The 25170-nt window shown below is 42.0% G+C and overlaps 1 protein-coding gene across 1 annotated transcript in view; it reads left to right on the top strand.

The window, feature by feature from the left end:
• MYO3B (myosin IIIB) overlaps positions 1–25170 on the top strand; it is a 634284-nt gene that overhangs the window by 479851 nt on the left and 129263 nt on the right. Inside the window, 3 exon segments of the mRNA XM_030210853.1 lie at positions 748–827; positions 3138–3215; positions 9092–9297. Coding sequence (XP_030066713.1) covers positions 748–827; positions 3138–3215; positions 9092–9297 — 364 coding nt within the window.

The raw sequence follows: 25170 nt of genomic DNA, 5'->3' as shown, positions 1-25170 counted from the left end.
GGAGGGGGGAGTATAAGCATTTAGAAATATTTTTAGTAAGTTCTTAGGTTCTATATAGTGATTTTTTTTTTTATTCAAAGAAGCCTGTTGTTCTTGAGGAGCTGAGAAAACCTGAGAAATATATTATGTTTATCCAATAAAAAGGGTATTGCCCTATTTTCCTTTCTTTTGTTTTATTTCTATTTATTTCCTTTAAAGTGGAGTAACACAGCAACTATACTACTTTATCCTGAGGAAGCCTTTATGAAACTGGGCTTCAGCTTTTCAAATGCCAAATAAGTACCTTTGCAAATTTACCTTATTAAATTGATAAAGTAACCATACTCACACAGTTCAGTTTGTTTTTTTATTAGCCAAGAATTCTGCTCACTTCTTCTTTGAAATCCTGTTGGTTGGGAAAGAAAGGCTTTAATTACCTCTGGGCCGTTCTGCCTTTCCCTTGCTGCTGCCCAGTTTCTCAGGTTTCCATTTATGTGCCAATCTGATACAGTCAGTGCAACTACATGCTGCTTTCTGATTGAATTCTTCCTGTGAAGACCTAGTTATCTCTCTGCTGTCTCTGGCTTTTATTCCAACTGCCACTAGTCTACCGCCTGAGAAGCTGGGTTTAAGAGGTGAAGATCAGTGGTGTCTGATAAATATCCTCCTTCCACTGTTACTGTATTGCTTTCTAGTTTTTAGATTGCCTCCATTTGCACTAAAATCCCATGAGTGTTCTTTTAATAATGTTTCAATGTTTTTTGCCAGGTAACTTGGCTCAGTCCAGAGCAAGAATAACAGCAGCATCGAGGTCTTTACCTCCACAGCTCGGTACAGGCCGCATCAAGGTTTGTAACAGATTACTATATGAGCTCGATTTGTCAAACTTAAGACTGTACTTTTTAGAAAATTTATTTAATTTTATTGAGATTAATGATTCTTTTGTCACTTTGTATGCCATGTAATTCCTAAGAACTATACCTTGGTTTCTTGATTTTATAAACCACTTAGAACTTTTAGCCGTATAGAAGTATGATGTAATAATAATAAGATAATGTGAACAAGTTAATGCCACCTCAGAAGGTTGTGTTAAGTGCATCTGTATTGCCTGCAATTAAATTAATGCATGGTATTGTCTCTGTGTATGAGCAGATGTTGGTCATGCCTCAACATTTACTATAGAAGCTTTCCAGTTACCAGATGTTAATTTTGGTTATAAACACATGGGAACTGCACAAATCTACAACACCTTCAAAAAAAGGGGCTAAAAACTGAGCAGCCACATGGGCAGAGTTAGGATAAATTATCAAAAAAGTTAGATACATCACTGACTTTTAGCGCTAGGCACCAAACATAGGTACCTAAATTTAGAACAATTTTTTCAACTGAAAACTTAGGGGCCCTGTGAGGAAGTTTATAGGCTGCCCCTCACCCTTAAGGATAAGCCCTCAGATAGTCTAAGCCACCTTAAAACCAATAGTCCCACCCAGGGAGGAAGCGAGATGGGAAAGGTCGAGCCAAAAGGGCAGGAACCAGGAAGTATAAAAGGCAGGGCCAGAGTGGGGACAAGGAAGAAATGAAGCCTCAGCGCATGTCTTTATTGAATACTTCTATCTGCTGTGACCTGGCTGAGGTAAGCCAATCTTTTATTTGAAGATTGTGAGCCTTGTTCTGAGGTCTGGCAGACCTGGAAATCTAAAGAGAGAAAGAGACCATAAAACTGTGTTTGGGTGTGGCAGTCACAGGCCATAGATGTGTTTTGGGCCTTGTTAGCCACAGGCCCATGCTAGGACTTTTCCACCTCTGAAGATAAGAGATGTTACCTTAGTTCCTAGGCCTGTAAGGTAACAGGCCTCAGTTTAAGTTAATAAAGCACTTATTTCATGTTTATCACGTTGTCCAGCTGCCACCCCCACACCTCACTAACAATATCATAGGCTCTTTTTCTAAGGCATGGTAGGCCTAACGTGGGCCTACTGTACACTAAAAGAGCACTACGAAGAGATGCGCTGAGGCATCCCACAGTAGTTTTCCACTTAGCGCATGCAAATCCCACACTGAAAAATATTAGCACAGAAGCCCTTACCACCTCCTAAATAGGTGGCAGTAAGGGTTCCCGCAGTAATGGCCACATGCTAATGAGGAAATTAGCACATGGCTATTACCAAAAAATATGGAAAGGTGGCTATTTTACTGCTGCGCTGAAAGTCACTGCAATGCATGGAAAAACCATGCACTGACAACCATAGGAGCCAACTTTTCAAAATGATTGGGGGTACTCAAATTTTATTTTATTTTTTTTACAGGTGGTGCGTTACCCCCTCCCTCTCCTCTCCTCTCCTCCCCCCTTCCCTCCCCATCCACCTCCCTCTCCTCCCCCTCCCTCTCCTCCCCTTCCTCTGCCCTACGAGTTCCAGGCCCTCCTCCCTCCGAGTTCCAGGCCCTCCCTCCCTCTCTCCCTCCCAGTTCCAGGCCCCCCTCCCTCCGTCCGAGTTCCAGGCCCTTCCTCCCTCCCTCCCTCCCACCCTCCCTGTTCCAGGCCTCCCTCCCTGTTCCAGTCCTCCCTCCCTCCCTCCCCCCTCTCCCTCCTTTCAAGTTCCAGGCCCCCCTCCCTTCGAGTTCCTGGCCCCCCTCCCTCCCTCTGAGTTCAAGGGCTCCCCTCCCTTCCTTCGAGTTCCAGGCCCCCTCCCTTTGAATTTTAAAAGTCATCTTACCTTCTCTCAGCTCTGGTCCCGCCCTTGCGGAAACAGAAAATGAGGGTGGGACCAGAGCTGAGAGAAGGGAAGGCTGAAGTGCTGAGCCTGCACGCTTTTCACTGCTGCTGCCGCCATAACCCCGACGAGGTAAGATGACTTTTAAAATTCGGAGGGAGGGGGGGCCTGGAACTCGAAGAAAGGGAGGGAGGGAGGGAGGGACTTTTAAAATTCTAGGCTGGTGAAGGGAACTTCCAGTGGGTGAAATATTGGGGGTGCTCGAGCACCCACGAAGTCGGCGCCTATGCTGACAACAGTGCTGGCCACTTTTTAGTGTAGCTTGATAAAAGGACCCCTTAGATTCCTAAATTTGGTTGAACATTTATCTAAATTTCAGGTCCTAAAATTTAGGCTTCTTGGACAGGAAACTGATTTAATAATCTCAGGTTGGATTTTTATTTTTAGGTTGACACAATGGAAATGATGCGACATCCCGAGGAAACTACCAATATGAAGAGACAAACTGTAGCTTCCTATTTCAGGGTAAATCTCAGAACAATTAAATATGCTCTTTGATATTTCAGGCTTTCTATTTGCTCTCAGCAGATGAGGAAATTTAATCTACAGCAATACGTTTCAGAAAGAAAGTATGGAAAGGGTTTGATTCCTTAATCTGATTTCTGCTGTGTTGTCCAGAACAGGGCTTAATTTGTAAACAAAAAGGAAGTGGAACTGTGAATCTGGGGGAGAGGGCAGGCAGGCCAGGACAGGAGCAACAGGAGAAGAGGGCTGGATTAGGGAGTAGCCTGACTGTTCTCTGCTGTATCATGCAAAGAAACCCACAAAAGAAGGGGGATTCCTCATTGTGCAGTCACCAGGAGCTGCTTTGACTCATGGGCACATCTGATCTGGATTATGTGGCATAAAATATTTCTGGGTTAATTTACGTGCATATGCCTGAATTTTCCAAAGTACGTGCATAAGTGAAAAACGTTTCTTACCCCAACTCCAGCAATACCTCTGCTCACTACAGGTGAAGGTACCTGCCTATAAACTATGTCTTGGGCAGACAAATTTGCCCACTTTCTTGGGTAATGCATTGTTTTACACTGCTAGTCTAGATTAAAATGTTATTTTATTAAATTAATTTTTTGGACCTAATTCATTAACCCTTTTCTCCTATTCTGTTACTTTGGGGGAAGACTTTCAATAGATTGGGTTCTTCTCTACTCTAGACACATGTATAAATACTTACTGGAATATGCACAGCTGTAGTTTTTCTTTTTTCAACCTTTCTATGTACATCTAAATAATCTTGTAAATTATGATTTGCTGGCCCTTACCTGAGCAATTTATTTTATTTCATGCAAATCAGCTGGAAGTGAATCAACTTATATTAAAATAAAAAGTGTACCTAAGCCAGAACAAAACATATAAAGGGAACTAGTCTGATTTCAAATGCCAAAATACTACCTCAATGGTATATTAGAACTTGTGCTTTAATGGGAGACTAGCTTTGCCTGACTCTTGCCTCACAGATTGCCAAGGAGACTGGATCAGAGATGGCAGTGGATGAATCAGTGAAAAGCATTTGTAGGTCAAAGCACTAGTTCTCAGAGAACTCATTAGCTTACCCACCAGGAACAATATGTGATCAAATGCAGCCCAGTAGGCAGGCCGTGCCCAAGGAAATCAAAATTGAGTTCCCATAAAAAATAAGGAGGACTGAGTTCTCATCCATAAAATAGGAGAGATGCTTTAAAAGGAAACAAAAGGCACTACTTTCCCATACCATGCAGCTGTTTAGTACCAGAAGAGATCTGAAGACTGAGAAATTGTCAATACATTGCTACATCTTAACCTTTCAAGATATATTTGCAATTGCTGTAATAAAATGTGTGTGTATGGTGAGAGGTGGGGAGGTCTTCTGGGGCCGATATTGAGACTGCCGGAGGAAGCCTGTCTAGCTCCCACAGTCGGCGGCAAAGCTAGAAATTCAGTAGTGGGGCCGTATCCAGCAAGGGCTGCAGAGAGGGGTGTCGGGGGGGGGGGGGGGGGGAATTTCCCAGGCCTGGCCTCCAAGGGGAGGCTCTACTCAGGTAAGGTTTTGATGGAGCACTAGAAGCTTCTTCCTGCCAAGTCTGTCTCTCTTCCTGTTCCTGAGTGCCAGGACCCGGATGATTGCATTAATGTGACAACCTGGGTCATCCGGGCTATCACGTTAATACAATCATCCGGGTCCCAGCACACAGGAGCAGGCAAGGAGGTTAGATTGAGAATGACAGACTGAGGGAGGAGCAGTCAGATACAGGAAGGTAATGGGGCGGGATGTGGCAGCTCGAGTGTGGGAGGCAGAAGTCGAGTGTGGGGAGGGGCAGGGCAGTCTGGTCATGCCCCAAGCCCGGCTATGTCTCTCGGCGGCCCTGTATCCAGTGACCAGCATTGAATTTCTTTTTTTTTTTTTTTTTGGTTGGTAAAACATAGTCGGTTAAGCCTATATTCATCGTCTGACCGGCTAAGTTATAGCAGCGAAAGATAGACCTGCTATTTATGCTGGTCTATCTGACTGCTAACTTTACCCAGTCAGCCAATGAATATTAGCACTAACCTGCTATGTTGCACTACATAGCCAGTGACTGGGCTAGCCACTGGAATAGCTGGCTATCTCACACTGAACATTAGTGCTTAGCCAGCCTTAGGCTATTTAACTGGCCAGGAACTGTTCCTGGCCAGTTAAATAGTTTTAAATATCGGCCAGATTGTTTATAGTTGTGTATAACTGTACATGAAAAATGTTTTCCATTAATTATCATATTGTGCTGAATATGCCAACTAAACCAAGAGAATATTCATTAAAACAAAAGCCAATAAAATCCCTCTGTAAATGACATTAGTAGGATCATGCTTCATGAGGCATGTAGCAGATCTTTGAAATGGTAATCAGAGTGGAGAACCTGGAGGAACGCCAGCAGTCCCTCAGGAGTGCATGGTTCAGAGTGAGTTAATTTTGAAGGATACTATCAAAACAGAGGAGTTAAGGCGTCCTGATAGAAAGGTTGCAATAAGGCAAAAGTAGCCCAGGTACCTTTTAGTAAAATATTGCAAATTATCCTTGTCAACTGGTAAGCAGGTTACAAATATAAACAAAAACATACTCTGACGTATCTGTATATAAATGACAAAAACCTATAAAATAAGATGGGAGAGTTAAAATACATAGCACTGAATGAAGAGGTAGATATAACAGACATCTTTGAGACCTGGTGGAAGGATACCCATATGTAAACAGTGAGAGTCAATTTGTTCCACTTGCAATCTTGTGATCCACAACGCAATAAAAGATGTCTGGAAATAATGATGTTCAAAAAGGCATTGGCAGAAATAAGTTATCTAGCCCTATGTTATGGGTACGCTCAAGGCTGAGGTTTCTTTAATTTTTCAGACAGCTTCAGTATTGCCTGTGTTAGGTAATACTAAAGCTGTCTGATTAATAAACAGAGCATCCTTGGTATGGGCCTCAAAGAGACCAACTGGGTGGAAACATTGAGTGGAAGACAGCAGAGGCTAGTGGTAAATGGAGTTTGCTAAGTGGAAAGGGATGTTACCAGTGGTGTGCTGCTGGAATTGGTCCTTGGACCAGCTCTTTGTAACATTTTTGTAAGCCATATTGCAGAAGGGCTGTCTGGTAAGGTTTGCCACTTTGTAGATGACACCAAAATCTGTAATAGGATAGATAACACCTTTGATGTGGGTAGCATCAGGAGGGAATCTAGCAAAGCATTTAGAAAGGTCTAGAATTGGGCAGCCAAGATTTAATGCTAAAAAATGTAAGGTCATGCATTTGGGCTTCAAAAACCTGAAGGAGTGACTTGGGGGGTGATAGTATTTAATGATTTTAAGGTGAACAAACAGGTAGAAATGTTTATGGCAAAAGCAAGAAGAATGCTTGGGTACATAGTGAGAAGAATGGCCAGCAGGAAAAAGGAAGTAATATTGCCTTTGTATAAGTCTTTAGTGAGACCCCATGTAAAGGGTCTTTTACTAAGCCAAAGTAGCATTTTTGGTTCATGGTAGAACTCAGTTGGCGGTAAATGCTGAGATGTCCATTATATTCCTATGGGTGTCTCGGTGTTTACCACCATCTGATTTCTACTGCAAGCTAAAAACTCTACCATAGCTTAGTAAAAGACTCCTCTTAGAGACCACACCTTTAAGGATGCATTTGCATAAGGTTGATTAGCATATAAAGACTCCGGTGTCACCTGTGTATGAAAATGCCGGTCATAGAAGCATAACCACTGGATCTGATATTACCTTTTCTATACACTATATTTTACAAATTGTAATTTTCTTTTCAATTTCTTGTAAATGTTTATTTTACTAGTTGTACTTGGAAACAGCTCAGAAAGTTCATTAATGGGTGATATAATACGAATTAAACTTCAAACTTGAAAATATATAGACAGGATGAGTGGTGTAGGTAGGTCAGAATAGGCCCCAGGTGGAAAAATTAAGATGGCCCCCCCCCCCCCCCCCCATAACACATCTCTCCCAAGGTGGTGAGGACTGGGGCAGGGGGAGGGAAGGAGGGGAAATTCCTTTACAGCTCCAGTGAATAAACCCTGCAAACAAACCTGTACAAAATACCTGTCATAGTAAATCCAAATAAATAATAGAAATAGAAACTGAAATGCAAGATATCACAGATACACATTTCCCAAAGCTCACATATTACAATTAGTAAATTCAGAAAAAAAAAACCATTTTTTCTACCTTTGTTGTCTGAGTATTGCTTTTGTTTTCTGCCTTTCTCTGTTTTTGTTTCTTTTCCAGGATCTTGTTTTCTTTTGACATTTTTTTCTCTGCTCCGTGTTCCTATCCTTCCCCTTGTGTCCAGCAATACCACTGTGCCCCTACTCTTATTCTCCTTCCGTGCCAGCATCGCTTCTCTGTGTCCCTGACCCTCCCTATGTCCAGCTTCTCCTCTATTTCTTCCCTTGCTCCTGCACTCCCTACACCTGACTCCCCCCCCCCCCCCCCACACACACACACCCACCCATGCTCTGGCATCACTCTCACTCCCCTCCATTGATCCACATGTCTTCCCCCTCTCTCACTCTCTTCCCTCTGCGCCTCATTAAACTCCCAGTTCAGCCATCTCTTCCCTCTCCCCTTTGCTCCAGGTCTGTCTCTCTCTTCCCCCTGTTTCCCCCTCACCAGTTTCAGTATTTCTTCCCCTCCTTTGCTCCAGCTCTCTCTCTGTCTCTTTCTCTCTTTTTCCATCCCCTTAGATCCATCATCTCTCCTCCTCCCCTCCCCTTTGCTTCGGGTCTCTCTCTCTTTTCCTTCTGTTTCCCTCCCCGCAGGTCTATCATCTCTCCCCTACCCCCTCGCAGACCCAGCACCTCTCAATCTCCCTCCTACCTTTCTGCATGTCTGGCACCCCTCCAACACCTCCCCCCACCCCAGCCCCACTGGTCCTCCAGATGCATGGCAGTCAATGGCAGAGGCAGCACTGAACACAGGTTGCCTGCAAGCTGGCCTTGCCAGGGCCTTCCCTAGACCATATCCTGCCCACAAGAAATTGCATAAGAGAGGCGGGATGTGGCACAGGAAAGGCCATGGCTGGACTGGCTTGCAAGCACCCTGTGTTCAGAGCTGCCTCTGTTGATGACCACCACATTTCAGGAGGACAGGAGTGGGGGGGGGGGGGGATGGAGAGGTGCTGGGGCAGAGGAAGGGAAGGGAAGGATGATGGACTTGCAGGGGATAGGAAGGGTTCAACTGCAGGTGGCCCCTACTATTGGGCAGTCCTGGGCATTATGCCACGCTCAATGGTAGCTATGCCCCTGAACAGGATGGAGTTAAGGCAGCTACTAAAATGGTCAGTGGTCTTTATCATAAAGCATATGGGTATAGACTTAAAGATATCAATATGTATACTTTGGAAGAAAGGCAGGAAAGGGAAGATATGATAGATACATTTAAATACCTCCATGGCATAAACGCACAGGAGGTGAGTCTCCTCCAACTGAAAAGAAGCTCTAGGATGAGGGGCATAGGATGAAGGTGAAAGGAGATAGGAGTAATCTAAGCAATACTACTTTGCAGAAAGTATGGTTGGTGCATGGAACAGTCTCCTTGAAAAAAAAGAATATATCTGAATTCAAGAAAACATGGGACAGGCAAATATGATCTCTTAAGGAAAGGAAGAGATGGTATGGATGGGCAAACTGGATAGGCCATGTGGTCGTTATCTGGTGTCATTTCCATATTTCTATGTTAGAGTAATAATTTGCCTAGCTTGCTGCCTCAGTTCTGTGTGTTCCTTCACTAACATTCATGACTTTTTTCCCAACCACTTGCTTCATGGGAGTGTACTTTACTATTTCTATCTTTTGTTTTTCTTTTCTTGCCAGTACTCTTTGATGGACCTGCTATCCAAAATGGTTGTTGGGCAACCTCACTTTGTTCGCTGTATCAAACCCAACGATGATCGGGAATCGATGAAGTTCTCAAGAGACAGAGTGCTGGTGCAGCTCCGTTACACTGGCATTTTGGAAACTGTCCACATCCGACGGCAGGGCTATTCTCACCGCATCCTCTTCCAGGAGTTTATTAAAAGGTGGGGGGTGAAATATAAATGTATAATGTACTTTCAATAAGTAATACTGAAACAGAATCCTGCTAAGTCAATTAGTGCACTTTTAAATGCTATAGAGAGCATTATTAACTCCCCCCCTCCATTACAACTAATGTGTGAAAAATAAAGAAAAAACACCCAAAATGGGGAAAATTTTGGGAAAAAATGGAAACTTACTGAATATTTCTGCCTTCACACATCCTTATCAAATCTAGGTGCTGCTGTGCTGGTCCATAGACTGTATACACTCATTGCACTGATACATTTGAAGCATGTATACAGTATGAACAACCAAAGAGTATGCTGAAGAAATGAGGGGGCTCAATTATTAAATCTTTTGGCAGTTTGTAAACTTCAATTAACTCAGGTCTAAGTAGAATCAAAGTTGTACACCTTATATTCCAAGATAGGTACAAAAATATGAAAAGTTACCTCTGAAAACAAAACTAAAAGAGACTTTGAATAACAACAGAACACACAACAACAAAACCAAGAGTCTGCTGAGTTTTTTATTTTCCTGTAGAAAACAAGAGGGAAATTTCATAACAGATCGCGTAGATGGTGAGGCCAAGTAGGTGCCTTTTTTGAGGCTACAGGACTGCTGAGAAGAGGGGGCAAGATTCCCCGGGTCCAGCCTCCAATTGTCTGTCTCTCTCCTGCTCCTGTGTGTCAGGACCTGGGTGCTTGCAAGTGGGGGGGTGGGAAGAATGGCGGCAGCGGGGTGGTGGCAGTGGCAGCCCTGGCCCCAGCCCAAGGGGGGGGGGACTGAAGCTGTGGTGGCCCTACCATGGCCTGGCTTTGTCTCTCAGCGGCCCTGGCTAAGCCTATTTCTAGCATGGCCATAATTACAGTCTTTTTCGATTATTTGTTTTTGTGACTGTGCACTAATGTTAATATTAGCCTGCAGCCATTGAAAAAAAAATTAAAGTGGGAGTCCTCACCACATCCTATTTTATTGGCACTAAGGGCTTGCATGTTTAGCACATGCTAACTGAATAACATTGACTTATATGAGTACACTAGCTGAAAGTACTTCCATGGCCATTTTCCGCCCCTAGAAGGCCCGTGCAAAACAAAAATAATATTAATAAGATAGATAGATAGATGAAACTAATGCAAAATGCTTTAATGCGTTCTGTGCTAGGCCATTTTTCCCCGTTAAGCATGTGTTAGCACCTAACACATGGCTTAGGAAAGGGTTCCAATGTGTCTTTATAAAGTACAATCACAAAAGTAGCAAAAACTGTGACATAAACAAAGCTGTGTCCATTTCCATTGTGTGGCAGCTGCAGTAAATATGTGCAGCTGAAGTAGTTTATAACCTATGCATGTACATTGAAACTCAACCCTGACTCCACCCAAACTCCCTCAAACATGTCTACACTTGGGTTGAATACAAGTATGTAAGCAGTATACCTCACTAGAATTTGTCAACCATTAATTATCTTTAAGTGATTTGGACAGGTGAATATACCCAATTCTGGTCACATCAGCCAATCAGAATCGAGGATCCACCCAGTCTATGCCCATCCTCAGTCCAAGTCCTGCCCACTCCTTGCCCCGCCCCCTTTGATTGCATCACCTAATATGATGTCACAGCCCATCCCATACCCCACCCCTTTGATATGATCCTGCCTCTAGCCCACCTTATTTATAGGAAGTGATGTCATAACTCTACACCTTTTCCAAGATGGCAGTGACTACTGGGAACATCACATCACTTCCTGTTCACACTACTCATCTCCATCTTGGATGGGGTCATGTGACAGGAAGTAACATCAAACACCCCCAACACTGCCCTCTGCTGTTGAGGAAGACCATGAACAGCTTAAACTTATTTTTTTTTCTTCTGTCTCTGTCAGGAAAGAAAATAGGCATTTTTTTAGCCTTTACAAAATAGGTGTTTTTTTAGCCTTCAGACTACCTTAAACTCCTTTTTCTGAACAGTGCTGCAAAAAGGCTTGACCCCAGACCCACTCCTCTTCCTCCTCCTCCCAAGCCCCAGTTTCAGACATGCTTTTTCTCTCAGGAAAGAATGTTGTTAACCCAGATACTCTTCCTCCTAGAGCAAACCCCCAGCTCATGGAGCAATAAGCTGTATTGTGTGAGAGAATCCACACCTCCTCCCCATCCCCCAAACCACCTCCTTTTTGCATTTTTAGCCAATTCAGGAAAAAAAACAAAAATGACATTTTAGGCTTTAAAGGGCAAATAGGCAAAAAAAGGAAAAAGCTGTATTGAATTTTTAAAACAAACCTACTGGTTTTATAAACTTTTTTTTTCATATGCAGAGATCAGAAAATATATTAATTTTAACTCAGTGTGAGCAGCCACCATCTCTCTACTCCCTCAAACACTCCCCATCCCTTTTCCATGGTCACATTGAAAGAAAAAAACAGTTGTTTTCAGAGATCAGAGCCACACAATTACATTGGGTTTTTTTTTTATCAATATGGCACGACATGCAAAACATATAAGTTCCTTTAGCAAAGAAGACTACCCCCACAACGCCTCCCTCTCTACCCCAGCAGTTCCTTTAGCAAAGAAGAATACCCCCACAGCCCTCTCCATCCCTATCCCTCTCCACCCCAGCAGTTCCTTCAATAAAGAAGACTACCCCCCTCAGCCTCCTCCTTCTCTATCCCTGCAGGCAGAAAGGAAAAGCTGGGAAATCCCAAAGGAGTTTATAAAATAAAACACTCTCTTTTTATGATGCAGCGCTAGTGTTGAAATGCACACTGCCCAATGAGGTCATGTACAAAAAATACCTAAGCAGAATCTGGATTGGTCAAGCGTTTACGTTTTCACTATGGCTACTGAAGAGTTTAATGCACTCCTGCTTCATCCCTTCTCATGCATCATAGCAGATTCCTCCAACAGTGGTAAAATTTTCTTTGTTAAAAAATTGTTAGAACATGCCAATCTTACGTTCAGCATGAAACCCTATCAAATCCTATGGTGTTGCACCTGTTGGCAACCTACGTATGAAGAATTGTCAAACCAGTACCTGTTTATACGTTTTATGGATTCACTGGTGATGACGTTTAACTATGGCCTGTTGTTTCCACCTCATAAAGTGAATCTGGTCATCACTGATGATTTTATGGAGTCCACTTGTAAAAATGCATATATCATCCAGATCATTGTTTGTCAAGGAAGAACAAATCACACTATCACCTTAAATACAAAATATATGGTGTTGTTTAAGAATCCAAGAGATAAGCAGTAGATAGCTGCGCTCGCCAGACAAATGTACCCAAGCAAGATGTGCATCTTTCTCAAGGCTTTTGAAGATGCTACCAGAAAACTGTATGGCTATCTCATCGTGGATTTGAATGCGTTGACACCACAGGCTTACAGATTGAGGATGGACATCTTTCCCCCAGTTGTGATGGTCATATTTGGTAAGAAAACAGTGGGTGCCTATAAAAAGAAATGACAAACTGATCTATTCTTACTGTACACCGCCTTGAGTGAATTCCTTCAAAAAGGTGGTAAATAAATCCTAATAAATAAACTGCAGCTTTTCCCACACACACTAATTGTGCTCTTACAGGCAACAACATGTCTAGCCTTCTGAAGAGGAACCTGGAACTTTTAAAACTTTTAGTTCAGTCTTCGCCACAGCAGAGAAAGGTCATCCTTGGCATCGCATCAGACGAATTAATAGTGGCTATGGCAGAGATAGCCCTAAACTCTGAAAGGTAACATACCCTTATCACAAAATCAGATCAGCATCCTGAAAAGACAAAGGCATGCAATAAAGAGTTTCAGGGACAAAAGGATACCTCTTAAAACAAAGAAGAAGCTGGTGATCCATTCTGGGGGTTTTATTGGACCCTTGCAAAGATTTGCCTTGCCGCTGATCATGAGCCTTATCGGCAATGCAGAACACCGAAAAGATGTACTTGGTCCCTAGCCAGCAGCTTGATCATTTAAGAGGTCCCCAGGACCCCATGAAAATATTAGAATGGATGCTGTTCAAACGCTCGATGAAGAAATGAGCAATATTCTTCAAAGTTCCAGACTAACCAACTATGAAAAGGCCAAACGTTATTCATCCATGTTACAGCACTCCCTTTCATTTGCCAGACAGGGCAAAAAAGAAAGAGAAAAAATAATCCTGTATCTCCCTGAACAAAGTCATAAACAGATGGAGGTGTCGCTATATAATGATGGCCCGCATGAATCTGTTCTTCAGGAAGTGTTAAAAGGAATTGGTGTGCACTATAGGAAAAACACCAAAGTGTTGCTCAATAAGCTAACCAGGCACAAGGATGTGGTGACTTGGGGTGCCAAGGGGTACCCCGTCAGTGGGTCTAATCTGCTGAACCTGGTCCAAGGGGCTATGCAGACACATGCTATTTCCCAACAAAGGAAACCCAGAGGTTGGGAAGAGTTCAGTCCTTGGCCAAACTCAATATACCCTCCACAGCAATGCGAGCAACAAGCATCTGCTTGAACTTCTTAAAGAAAAGCCCACAGAGGTCTCTATGAAATTCAACACCCCTGTGAAAAACGAAGAAACTCTTCCGCTTAAAAAAAAGAGAAACCTGTGAAATATGTTAGCCTCCCCTATAAGACGCAATCTGCATTGAACAGATGACAGTAGTTAAATATGTAATATGTACAGTTTTCATAGAAACACATAACTCTAGACCTGTGATTCCTTTTCAGAAACACATCTCTGTAGGTTACAAAACAGACCTCGAAAAGATCCACACACACAACACTTTCTTATTTTTCACACTGTGACACCATTTCATCATTTGTCAGAGGGTCCTCAGAATATAATTGTAAAATATTCTTCCAAAGACAAGTCTTTACAACAGTGGTGTAAGAAAAACATGCAGTGGTGATCACAGTTAGTCGATAGAGGGTGTTGCGTCTGTTGTGGTACACAATAGTTCCACAGTGCTTCTGTAAAAAGTCCATAATAATGCTAGGAAACAATAGACTATCAGGGGGATGTCCATAAGAATCAAAAAAAACTCTCCAATGCCATTAAGACATAGATAGATGGCTAACCATTGCTCACTTGGTAGGTCATGTGAGTGAGTATTTACCACTAATGCTAACGGTCTTCGCGGCAAGCATGTACTGACTAACCAATCGCTTGGTAAAACATCTAAAAATGATTCTGCGGCATACAAGTCTCCTTCAACAAACGATAAATCTGTGTGGTATTTATTCTTTTACATGTAGTCAAACAGAATGTTTCTTCACTGGTTAACTTCTATTACATTATCAAACACCCCATAAACGATCATGTTTACGGTACAGGGCAAAGCATTCGCAAACTGGATTTCCGTGTGCAGATTACCGGTTTTGTCCAAGGAGTAGTTCTGCGCATTCCTGATCGGGTGACTGATCAAAAGCCAGCAAAGTGTAAACTCTGTAAAACTCTGTTCAGTTGATCATCAATGCGCTATCTTTCATATGTTTACTGGTCACTTGTACCAACTGGTCTCCAGTGCCTCGAAAAACAGAAGCAAGAAGTTAGTTTACCTAGTTTGGGGACACTTTTACTAAGTGGCATTACTAACGCAGATTAAAATGGCATACCGCTTGATACGCTCAGTCTTCCTGCAGTACCTGCCAAATTAGCAAGCACTAACTGCCTACAAAATAGGTGTTAGTAAGTGCCCATGCTGTAAAATATTGTAATGGTCGTGCGCTAATGTCAACAGTAGCGCATGGCCATTAATACAATAAATACAAAAAGGCCAGTTTTATAGCTGCAGCAAAAATGACCTTTGCTGTTGGAAAAACCCATGTAAGGCCAAGCTAAGGCTACTTTTTCCCACAGCTTAGTAAAAGGACCCTTTAATTTGCATTCTGTTTGCTTGCCAAAGAGAAATGCAGATAAGTTCTTTGAACTGAAAGAAGTATGACTGCTACAGCCATGTTTTTCAGCTTACTGCTAACCCATCTTTTCTCTCAAACTGATCAAAAATGTGATTTATAGAATTTCAGAAATAATAATAAGTAGAAGAAAATCGGAATCCTTCCAGTCAGAACTAGGATCTGAAAAGTGCATTAAAGCCTGAGCAGTAGACAGAGGCAGAGAGCTGTGAAAACAGGTCAGATGCTAAAGCGACTAGCACTTCTTTGTTCATAATACAAAAGCCATTAGACTAGTACGAACAAGACTTTCAGAATGGCAGTAAATTTGAGGATATCAAAGATTTTCTGAGCCAGCAATTTAATTGGCATTTTGATCCTTTTGAGCAACTTAACCACAAACTGGATGAGCAAACAATTTTGGTTCCTTGATGTTTTCAAACATTTAGTTGAGATCTGTCTTATTCTTCTGCTCAATAGGAGTATTTTGGCAGAAAATATGATGTCCATGCCATGAAAAGCAAGAAGGGGAACTATTCAAGGTTTATCAGATTAAGATCAAGTGAAGATAAAGTCACTTTAATGTTTTTGTTTTATGTTTGCTTTCTGGTTTTATCCATTGCACTGTAGTTTTCTGTATTTTAGAGCGCTGAAGCATACTTAGAAGTGCAAGGGGTTAAAGCGGGTCTTAATCTAACACTGTTACACCTATCAGGACCTAAAGTCTGAAACAGCTAATTGAGGAGCTGAGGTAATAAGCTGTTCTTTGGAACTGTGAACTGAATTTCAGCAGACAGTCTCATAATGCACACACTGAAAAGTTTTACTCCTGATCAGTGTGTTTTTATTAGCAAAAAAGGTGCCAGTACTCACATACTAAGCCACCCTTCAGGGGTGAAGTGATCACTGATGGACTCATCCCACAATAGCCAGGCCCCCTGCAACCAGTCACAGAATCTATGACCAGGCAGAATTGGTGTGTAGAGCCTGAGCTCTTTCATTACAACTTGGGGTCCAGTGGAAAAGGTGCCGGTACTCAGTACCCCCTCAAAAAAAGCCCTGCTCCTGATGCAGTAAATTAATTACTGCAGTATTTAAAAAATTGTGCATGACAGATAAATCAGTGCACATAGCTGTGGCAACATGGTGTAGTTTTCTTCTTTGGTCTGAAGTCTAATTTCTGTTTTCCTGTCACGGCATAAGCTGATCCCCATTTTGTTGGATTATTTGTAGTAAATAATTAGCAGATTTTATACACACAGCTTCAGCTTTAGAAATGTCAATTTCTTTTCTTCATCTCTCTCATACACCCCAGAATAATTCACTGCTGAGTCACTTTAAAGTTGAAGTAACAAAACATCTGTTTACTCACAGTTTGTAGTTAGATTATATTCAGACAGGCTTATATATACATAATACTATACATTTGGATTATCAGCTCTTTCCATGTGCTTAGATGGTAATGGATGCTCACACCATGGATCCTCAGCTAGGAGATCATGAGCTCCATGTGCTGTGTCTAACCCCCACAGGAAGTTGCATAGGTGTGACCTCTCTAAGTAATTCACATCAGAGGTCACAGAGTAATCACAGAGAAAAACAATTTCTGACAGGCAATGCATGTAAAATACAATACATTCCAACAAACCCCTTCTCATGCATAACTGTCATGCAATTATTAATTCATACAAATTCCAAGCTTTATACGCAGATTCTCAAAATGTTCTCTGGGTAACGGTTTGGTCATGATGTCAGCTGTCATCTTACTGGTGTGACAATAGTGTAGACTGATGACCCCTTCTTTCGCCAACTCTCGCACGTTGTGGTATTTCGTTGCGATGTGCTTGGTGCGTGACTGAACCTTGTCATTCTGTGACAGTCTGATGCAGCTCTGATTATCTTCCATTATCTGGATTGGTCTCTGTTCAGCTATTCCAAAATCCAGCAAAAGTTTTTCAATCCACATCAGTTCTCTGCATGCTTCTGATACGGCCACATATTCAGCTTCTGTAGAAGACAGACTCACAATACTTTGTTTATGACTGGCCCAAGAAATTTGTACATTTCCATACATAAACACATATCCACTTGTGGATTTATAATCAGAATGATCCCCTGCCCAATCTGAATCACAGTAACATATTAGTTTTGGATTACTATTGGCTGAAATCTTTAATTTACAATCAATGGTACCTTTTAAATACCTTACCATCCTTTTAACTGCAGTCCAATCTGATTTGGTAGGTGAGCTGACCCTTCTGCTCAAAATTCCTACTGCATTTGCTATATCAGCCCTGTATGTGGTAGTTAGATATAAAAGCTTACCTATGGCTGATCTATATTGGATGTTATCTGGTAAAGGTTCTCTTACTGTTTCATCCTTCAGAAAATCAGTGATCATGGGAGTGCTTACAACTTGGGCATCTTGCATACCTAAACTTTCAATAAGCTCATTTATTTTCTGCTTCTGGCTTAGAAGATAAGAACCATCATTTTGTTTCTCAATTTCTATACCAAGATAGTATGACACATTACCAAGTTCTTTTATCTCAACATTCAGGTTTAAATATTTTACAATGTCCTTGTACTCTTGCTCACTTTCGCTTGCAATGAGCAGATCATCAACAAAAGCTAAAATGTATGCATATTGTCCATTTCTGCACCTAGTGTACAAGCATTTATCTGCTTCACCTTGCTTAAATCCTAAATTTGTCAATATTTCATGCAATTTGTCATTCCAACATTTTGCACTTTACTTTAATCCATAAAGACCTTTGTTTAATTTACACACTAGCTGTCTTTGTTTTGTATTTATGAAACCTGTTGGCTGTTCCATGTACAAGTCTTCAGTTATATCTCCATGAAGAAATGCTGTTTTCACATCAATGTGGTTGACTTGCATGCCTTTTGAGACTGCAATGCTCAGAAGTGTTCTAATTGTCGTGTGTTTCACTACAGGTGCAAACACTTCATCAAAATCTTCTCCATATTTTTGAAGATATCCCTTTGCGACTAATCTGGCTTTATACCTTTCCACTTTTCCTTGTGCATTCCTTTTTAACTTGAATACCCATTTGCATCCTATAGCTTTCTTGCCAGGAGGTAATTTTGTAAGAATCCAAGTATTATTTTTATCCAATGAATCAATTTCTTCTTGTGCAGCTTTATGCCATTCAGCAGCTTCTTCTGCTGGCATTTTCTCAATCTCATCCCATGTTAAGGGCTCTTGAGCTTCTGCTGACTTTGTTAGGTAAGACAGTCTTGGGGGTGGAACACCTTTGTTTTCCCTGGATGAGCGTCTGACAACAGGTTGGTCTGACCTTTCCGCATCCTCTAAATCTGAGAGTCCTTCTCCAATTGATTCCCCTTCTCCAACTGTACTGTCTCCTGCGATGATCCTTTCTGTGTCTGCTTCCTCTGCCTGTTCCTCGTTAGATACAGATGAGTTGCTTTCAGACATCTGCCTTGGTATGGCATTTATATACACTGGCATGTCTATTATGGTTCTAGTTTCATATTCTGGATGATAAGGCTCATCTGGGATAATCCAGCCTTTATCAACCCTTTTGTTTTCATCAAAATATGTAACATGTCTTATGCCAACAATGCCAGTTTTCAGATTCAAAATTCTATATCCTTTGTGTCCTGGAGCATAGCCAACTAAAATGCCCCTTTCTGTTGTGGAATCCAGCTTATGCCTTCTTTGCTTTGGTACATGAGCATATGCTGTACTTCCAAATGTTCTTATGTGTGACAGGTTTGGCTTCCTACCATGCCATGTCTCATGTGGTGTGCGCTCAGCGCCTTTAGTTGGCATTCTGTTTTGTAGGTACACTGCTGTGAGAATGGCTTCCCCCCATAGTCTTTTAGGGAGATTGCTATCTGACAGCATACATCTGGTCATTTCCACAAGTGACCTAACTTTTCTCTCTGCAACAGAATTTTGCTCTGGTGTATAAGCTACTGTTGTGATATGCTGAATGCCTTCTTGTTCTAGAAATGTGCGCATGCTTTGTGAAGTGAACTCACCACCATTGTCGGTCTGAAGAACCTTTGGTTTTCTTTCAAATTTATTGCTCACCATGGCTACGTATTTCTTCAGCATGTCTGTGACTTGACTTTTTTCTTTCAGCAAATAGGCCACACAGTATCTAGGGAAATCATCCAAGAATATTAGCACAAATCTGTTATTTCCCAATGATGGGATATTAAACGGTCCACATAAGTCACTGTGTATTAAGTCCAGTACTTTATTACTCCTATTTCCTGTGTATGCAGGAAATGAGGGTCTCACACCTTTTTGTGTAACACAGTCTATGCATTTCTCCATTTTACCAGTATCTGCACTGATCTGAATGCCTGTGGCTAGTTGCCCATTGTGAAGATCCTGGATCACCTTAAAATCACGATGTCCCAGGCGGCGATGCCAGATTTCCAGACTACATTTACCATCATTCTTCCTTACTTGCGCCAGATGTGAGGCTTCACCTGAAATGCTCAGTTTATAAATATCATTATGCATAAAAGCTTCAGCATACACTTCATCATTTTTAGAGATTGTGCACTTACTGTTTTCAAAATGAATCGCAAATCCCTTCTTATCTAATGTAGATACACTAAGCATATTACAAACTGCTTGGGGAATATACAAGACATCACTTACAGGAATTTCTTTGACTTCATTAGACACTTTGCATTTTAAGAATCCAATGCCTTTTGCTTGGATCTTAGCAGTCCCTGCGTTTGCAGTATTAAGAATACCTTCTTCTGGACACATTTCCTGAAAGAAATCCTTACAATTGGTTAAATGGCATGTGCTCCCCGAATCCAAAATCCAAGTACTTTCATTTGAATTATTATTTACCATAGTCAAAGATTTTTCTGCCATTAGAAAGCTCTTATGTTTATCATTGTCCTTCATACATTTCCTGGTTGGAGAATTCTTTTGTTCCATTGGCTTAGGTGAGCTAGAGGGAGTGTTTTGTGTTTCCTTACACCATTTAGATACATGTCCCTCCTTTCCACATGAGTAGCAAATCAGCTTGCCCTTGGGTGGAGTTTTCCCATAGCTCCGCCTTCCTCTGTTCTTTGCCAAGAAATTTGTTTCATTTCTCTCTGACTGACTTTGAGAACACTTCTCCTCAGAATCATTAATTATGCATTCCTGCCTCAGTTTTGATGCTGCCTGTTCAAAAGATTGCCCTTCAATGGCTTCATTTACAGACCTAAAAACATCAAACTTCTTTGATAGTGAGGTAAAAAGAAATGCTCTTTTCAATGCATCACACATGGGAATTCCAGAAAGTTCTAGCTTTTGAAATGAAGACATAAGATGCATAATGTGATCATTACATTTACTTTTATCCCTTAATTTGGTTTCATTCAACTCTGCCAACCAAATTGGTTGCTGTTTTGCATATGTAGTTGCATACATAGTTCTCAGTTTATATAAAATTTCGTTTGCTGTATCTTTTTCTTCCAGCAATATGGCTTGTTTCTCTGAGAGAGCTTCCAAAAACATGCACTTCACATAATAGTTTGCATTGTCCCATTCAGCCATATTTTCAGCTGTTCTGTTTTGGTCTAAGCATATATTTAATTTCTTTGCTTGAAGGAGACATATGAATCTTAGTTCCCACTGCTGATAATTAAATTCAGCTAATTTAGGCACCTTGAGAGAGTAGAAAAATGGTGAATTTCCTCCCTCAGCCATTTTCTTAGCCTTCTGTCTGCTGTGTGGGGGGAGAGAGAGACAGACTGAATCTTTCTTTTAAAACTTAAGAGAAAAATGTGGCTTTTTTACTGCCTGGTAATATTTCTCTTCTTTTTCAATTCCTGGCCCTGGGCCCATAACCCTTTTGTTGGATTATTTGTAGTAAATAATTAGCAGATTTTATACACACAGCTTCAGCTTTAGAAATGTCAATTTCTTTTCTTCATCTCTCTCATACACCCCAGAATAATTCACTGCTGAGTCACTTTAAAGTTGAAGTAACAAAACATCTGTTTACTCACAGTTTGTAGTTAGATTATATTCAGACAGGCTTATATATACATAATACTATACATTTGGATTATCAGCTCTTTCCATGTGCTTAGATGGTAATGGATGCTCACACCATGGATCCTCAGCTAGGAGATCATGAGCTCCATGTGCTGTGTCTAACCCCCACAGGAAGTTGCATAGGTGTGACCTCTCTAAGTAATTCACATCAGAGGTCACAGAGTAATCACAGAGAAAAACAATTTCTGACAGGCAATGCATGTAAAATACAATACATTCCAACACATTTAGCATCCAATAAAATCACTGTGTTAAAGAGAAAAAAAATGGTAACTATGCAAACTACATACACACCAGCAGAATCAGTCATTGTGCCCAATAAAAACATCTACATTATACTCTGGTGTAGTTTTCCACTTCTACCTAGCTCTGAATCTTTGTGGTCCTACTGCCAAAGGTCTCTAGTAAACTAGAAAGAAAAAAGAGGCTTCCTCTTTAAGACTCAGGTCATAGGAGCCACCTTTTCAAAATTATTGGGGGTGCTAAGCCCAATGGAAATGACCCCTCTCTGGACACATACAAGGAATTTTCTCAATATTGGGGGTACTCAAGCACCCACAGCACCCACAGAGTCGGCTCCAATGACTCAGGTTACTCCTAGCCCAGAGAGACCCCAAGCTAGAGCACCCCTGACCAGCCACCCAGGCAATTGGCATATGGAGAACCTCATTCACAGAGCTTGAGAAGCTATGGCACCCTCCTGGAGCAATAATACTTACCTGGTCCTTAGAATCAGTTGTGTCCTTTTCGTTTGCCACCTTGTTGGAAAATAATAGAGCCTGGCCCTTAGCGGTATGTCAGAATGTAACACTAATGGCCAGCCTTCCAAATATGGAAGTACTATCTCGTTTGGTAGGCTGCCCCATAGCAGTGCATTTCAGCATCACCATTTTCCAAGATAATGGTACTAGAGGCAGGAGCAAGTGGGCGTTGTATCTACCTCCAGGGATGTGCTGGTAAATTGTTAACAGGGGGCTCTCTCTCGCCAGCAAAGTAAAAGAGAATTCAGGAGGGGCCCAAGCCCACATTTTGGGATCCATTTGTTAAAGTAGCCATGGAGAACCGGCTCCCAAAATTCTTAAAAACTTAACAAACGGCTCTCGAGAGCCTGTGAGAGCCTGCTCCAGCACACCACTGTTACCTCCCAAATTAAACATGCGTTAGGGAGTGGGGAAAAAGGGTGTGTTGGGGACCCTCCTTATGCAGCAACCAGCAACAGGAAAGGGACATTTGTCATCAGTTCTAGGCCACCCCCATAACTACTTTATGTGTTGCAGTGGCCCTTGGCATTGAGTTGCCCTGTCTATGTCAGAGGTCTGTGGGTAAAAGCCTACTATAGATTCAGTGATTGCAGGGCCGGTCCTAGGGTCTCTGGCGCCCCCTGCAGACTATGAGTTGGCGCCCGCACGCCCCCCTCCGGCACCCGTGCGCCCCCGCCCCCCCAGCATCTCCTTTCTCTCTTCTCCCACCCTGCCCCGTCCAGCGATTCTCCTTCACCCCCATCCCCCGCCACCTTTGGTGCTTTAAATCTTTAATTTACCTCCGTTCCAGCAGCTGCGTCATTTGAAAGCCTTGCCCCGTCTCTAGCCTTCCCTCCCTTCGTGAGTTCGTTCTGCAGTCCCGCCCTCGAGGAAATGACGTCAGAAGGCGGGACTGCGGAACGAACTCACGAAGGGAGGGAAGGCTAGAGACGGGGCAGGGCTTTCAAATGATGCGGCTGCTGGAACGGAGGTAAATTAAAGATTTAAAGCACCAAGGGCGCCGCCGTATGACAGCGCAGCACCGCAGCGGTGCCCTTGAAGGCAGGCGCCCCCCTGCGGCGCTTAGCCCGCTTACCAGGTTTGACCGACCCTGAGTGGTTGTGTTTAGAACCTAACAAATGCCTAACGTTAAAGAAAAAATAGAGAGATTGAGTGAGCCAAAATATAAAAAAATCTCAATGAATCTGGATACATATCTCCAAGGGGACCTTCAACTAAGTAACTGGGCTGAATACAGAGTCCCCTCAGTGTTGTAAGAAAACTTTAAGAATGATTGAATGTTTGGTAATCAAAATTCTAATGTGAAAACATGTACTTATGCATCAAACAGGAGGGATGTGAGTCCCAACATACATGTAGAGGTCAGGTGCGTAGCCAGACAGCAGATATTGGGTGGGCCTAGGCAAGAAGTGGGTGGGCACCAAATGTTCTCTCCCCCACCCCCACATCAAAAAAATATCTCAGCTGGTGGGAAAATGCTTCTCTCCAGTCTCCACCTTGATAGTCTGCAGCAGGCATGCGCTGAAAACTAAGCATGCGAAGGTGCACTGCCAGTATTGTGGAGAGCAGCGTTTTCATTACCATGTGCTACTGTTGGGTGGGCCTGAGCCCTAAGTGGGTGGGCCCCAGCCCACCCAGGCCCACCTGTGGTTACGCCACTGGTAGAGGTATATCAGGAACAGAAGTAGCATTGGTTATTGAATCTATAGCAGTAACCCTGTGTCCTATCTAATTGTTTTGTCAATGGCAAAATGAGGCCCAGAAAGATCAGTGGAAGGACAGCAGAAAACTGCATGACTGCCTTTTCCACCTGCTGCTGCTGTTCTTGATTCTCTGCAGTCCATATCTCAATCATCTGGATGGGATGGGTGCAATAAAGAAATAAAGTATATCCATCTGTAAGAAAATTCTATGTATAGGAAATTGCAGACGTGGGCTTCAATAACGTCCATAAGGTTTTAATATTCAACCAGCGGCAGCCACTCTTACTCTGCTCTGGATGTGACTTGTGACTCACACCTAACACTAGAAGAAAAGTGCTGTTACTACCCCCTCCCCCACTCAGGGATCTGTCTGCTGTTATGAAGCTTTCTCTGTTTCTCAAGTTTTTGATTTCCAACACAGTTTTTTCAAGCTAGCATCTTTCTTTCACCTTCTATGTCTAAATATGACAGAGAACTGTGCTCTCCTGCAGATCTATTTTACTTTCCTACTCAGATGCTGATGATGTCATCCATGGATTTGGGGGAAGGGTGACAAGGAAAGGTTTCTTTGGCTGATTGTCAATAAGTTTCAATGTGATTGGTCAAATGCTTCTGCCTTCCCTCCACCCAAAGTATCTCTGTCGTCTCTGCCCTACCCCCTTGCTGTGGGTATGATTTGCCACCAAAAAAGAAGTGAATGGCTGAAGATTTGGATTAAACTGACTCATCTTTCATTCATTTCATTTTATAGGTGTACAAGCCAAAAATGCCCTCATTCATCATATTTTACTGTTGATCAAAAATTAATGCAATTTCCTGCTTTCCTGTGAGTGTTAGCTGTCATATACAATCTCTCCTAAACAGACTGTAATAGTCATCCCCTAAAAGGCTACTGAACATTACATACTTCTCACTCAGTAGTAGATGAGCTGATTCAGAGCTGAGCGATTGATCCCAACTGCAGTTCTCTGATTTTGAGTTTGATTCAAGCAAAGTAATAATGAGTTTGAATGGCAGAATCAAAAAAAGAGCTTACAACAGCAGAAATAATTTGCTGATAGGGTCTTTACAGTGCACAGCTTCACCATGGCATTATTCATTTCCAATAAATTCCCTCTTGGGCAGATGAGGCATTATTTCGTAGGTTGACATTGTTGGCCGGAATCACTTTTCAACAGAGTTTTCTTAAATCATTATTTGCTAAATTCCTCATTATGATAAATTTGATTTCAGGTGTTGTCTCTAAGCATGCAGACAGTTGTAGCACGCTCATTTGTTAAAGCTGTCAGCATTTATAACTATAAATATCTCTTGCATATGCCTTACAAAAGTGAATTAACCTTAACATTCTATTTTGTTTTTTCACTGTTTTTCTGTTCTTTTCCTTCTATTTTGATTTTGAGATTTAATGAAGTTAATTTGTAGATACTATAAAGATTTATTGGGCGGGGATGTGGCAGGGAGCTTCTATTATGTGCTTTTC

This window comes from Microcaecilia unicolor, chromosome 7 (genome assembly GCF_901765095.1).
Source record: "Microcaecilia unicolor chromosome 7, aMicUni1.1, whole genome shotgun sequence".
Classification (NCBI taxonomy): domain Eukaryota; kingdom Metazoa; phylum Chordata; class Amphibia; order Gymnophiona; family Siphonopidae; genus Microcaecilia; species Microcaecilia unicolor.
The sequence above is the reverse complement of the archived record's forward strand: the minus strand, read 5'-3'. Positions and strand labels throughout refer to the sequence as shown.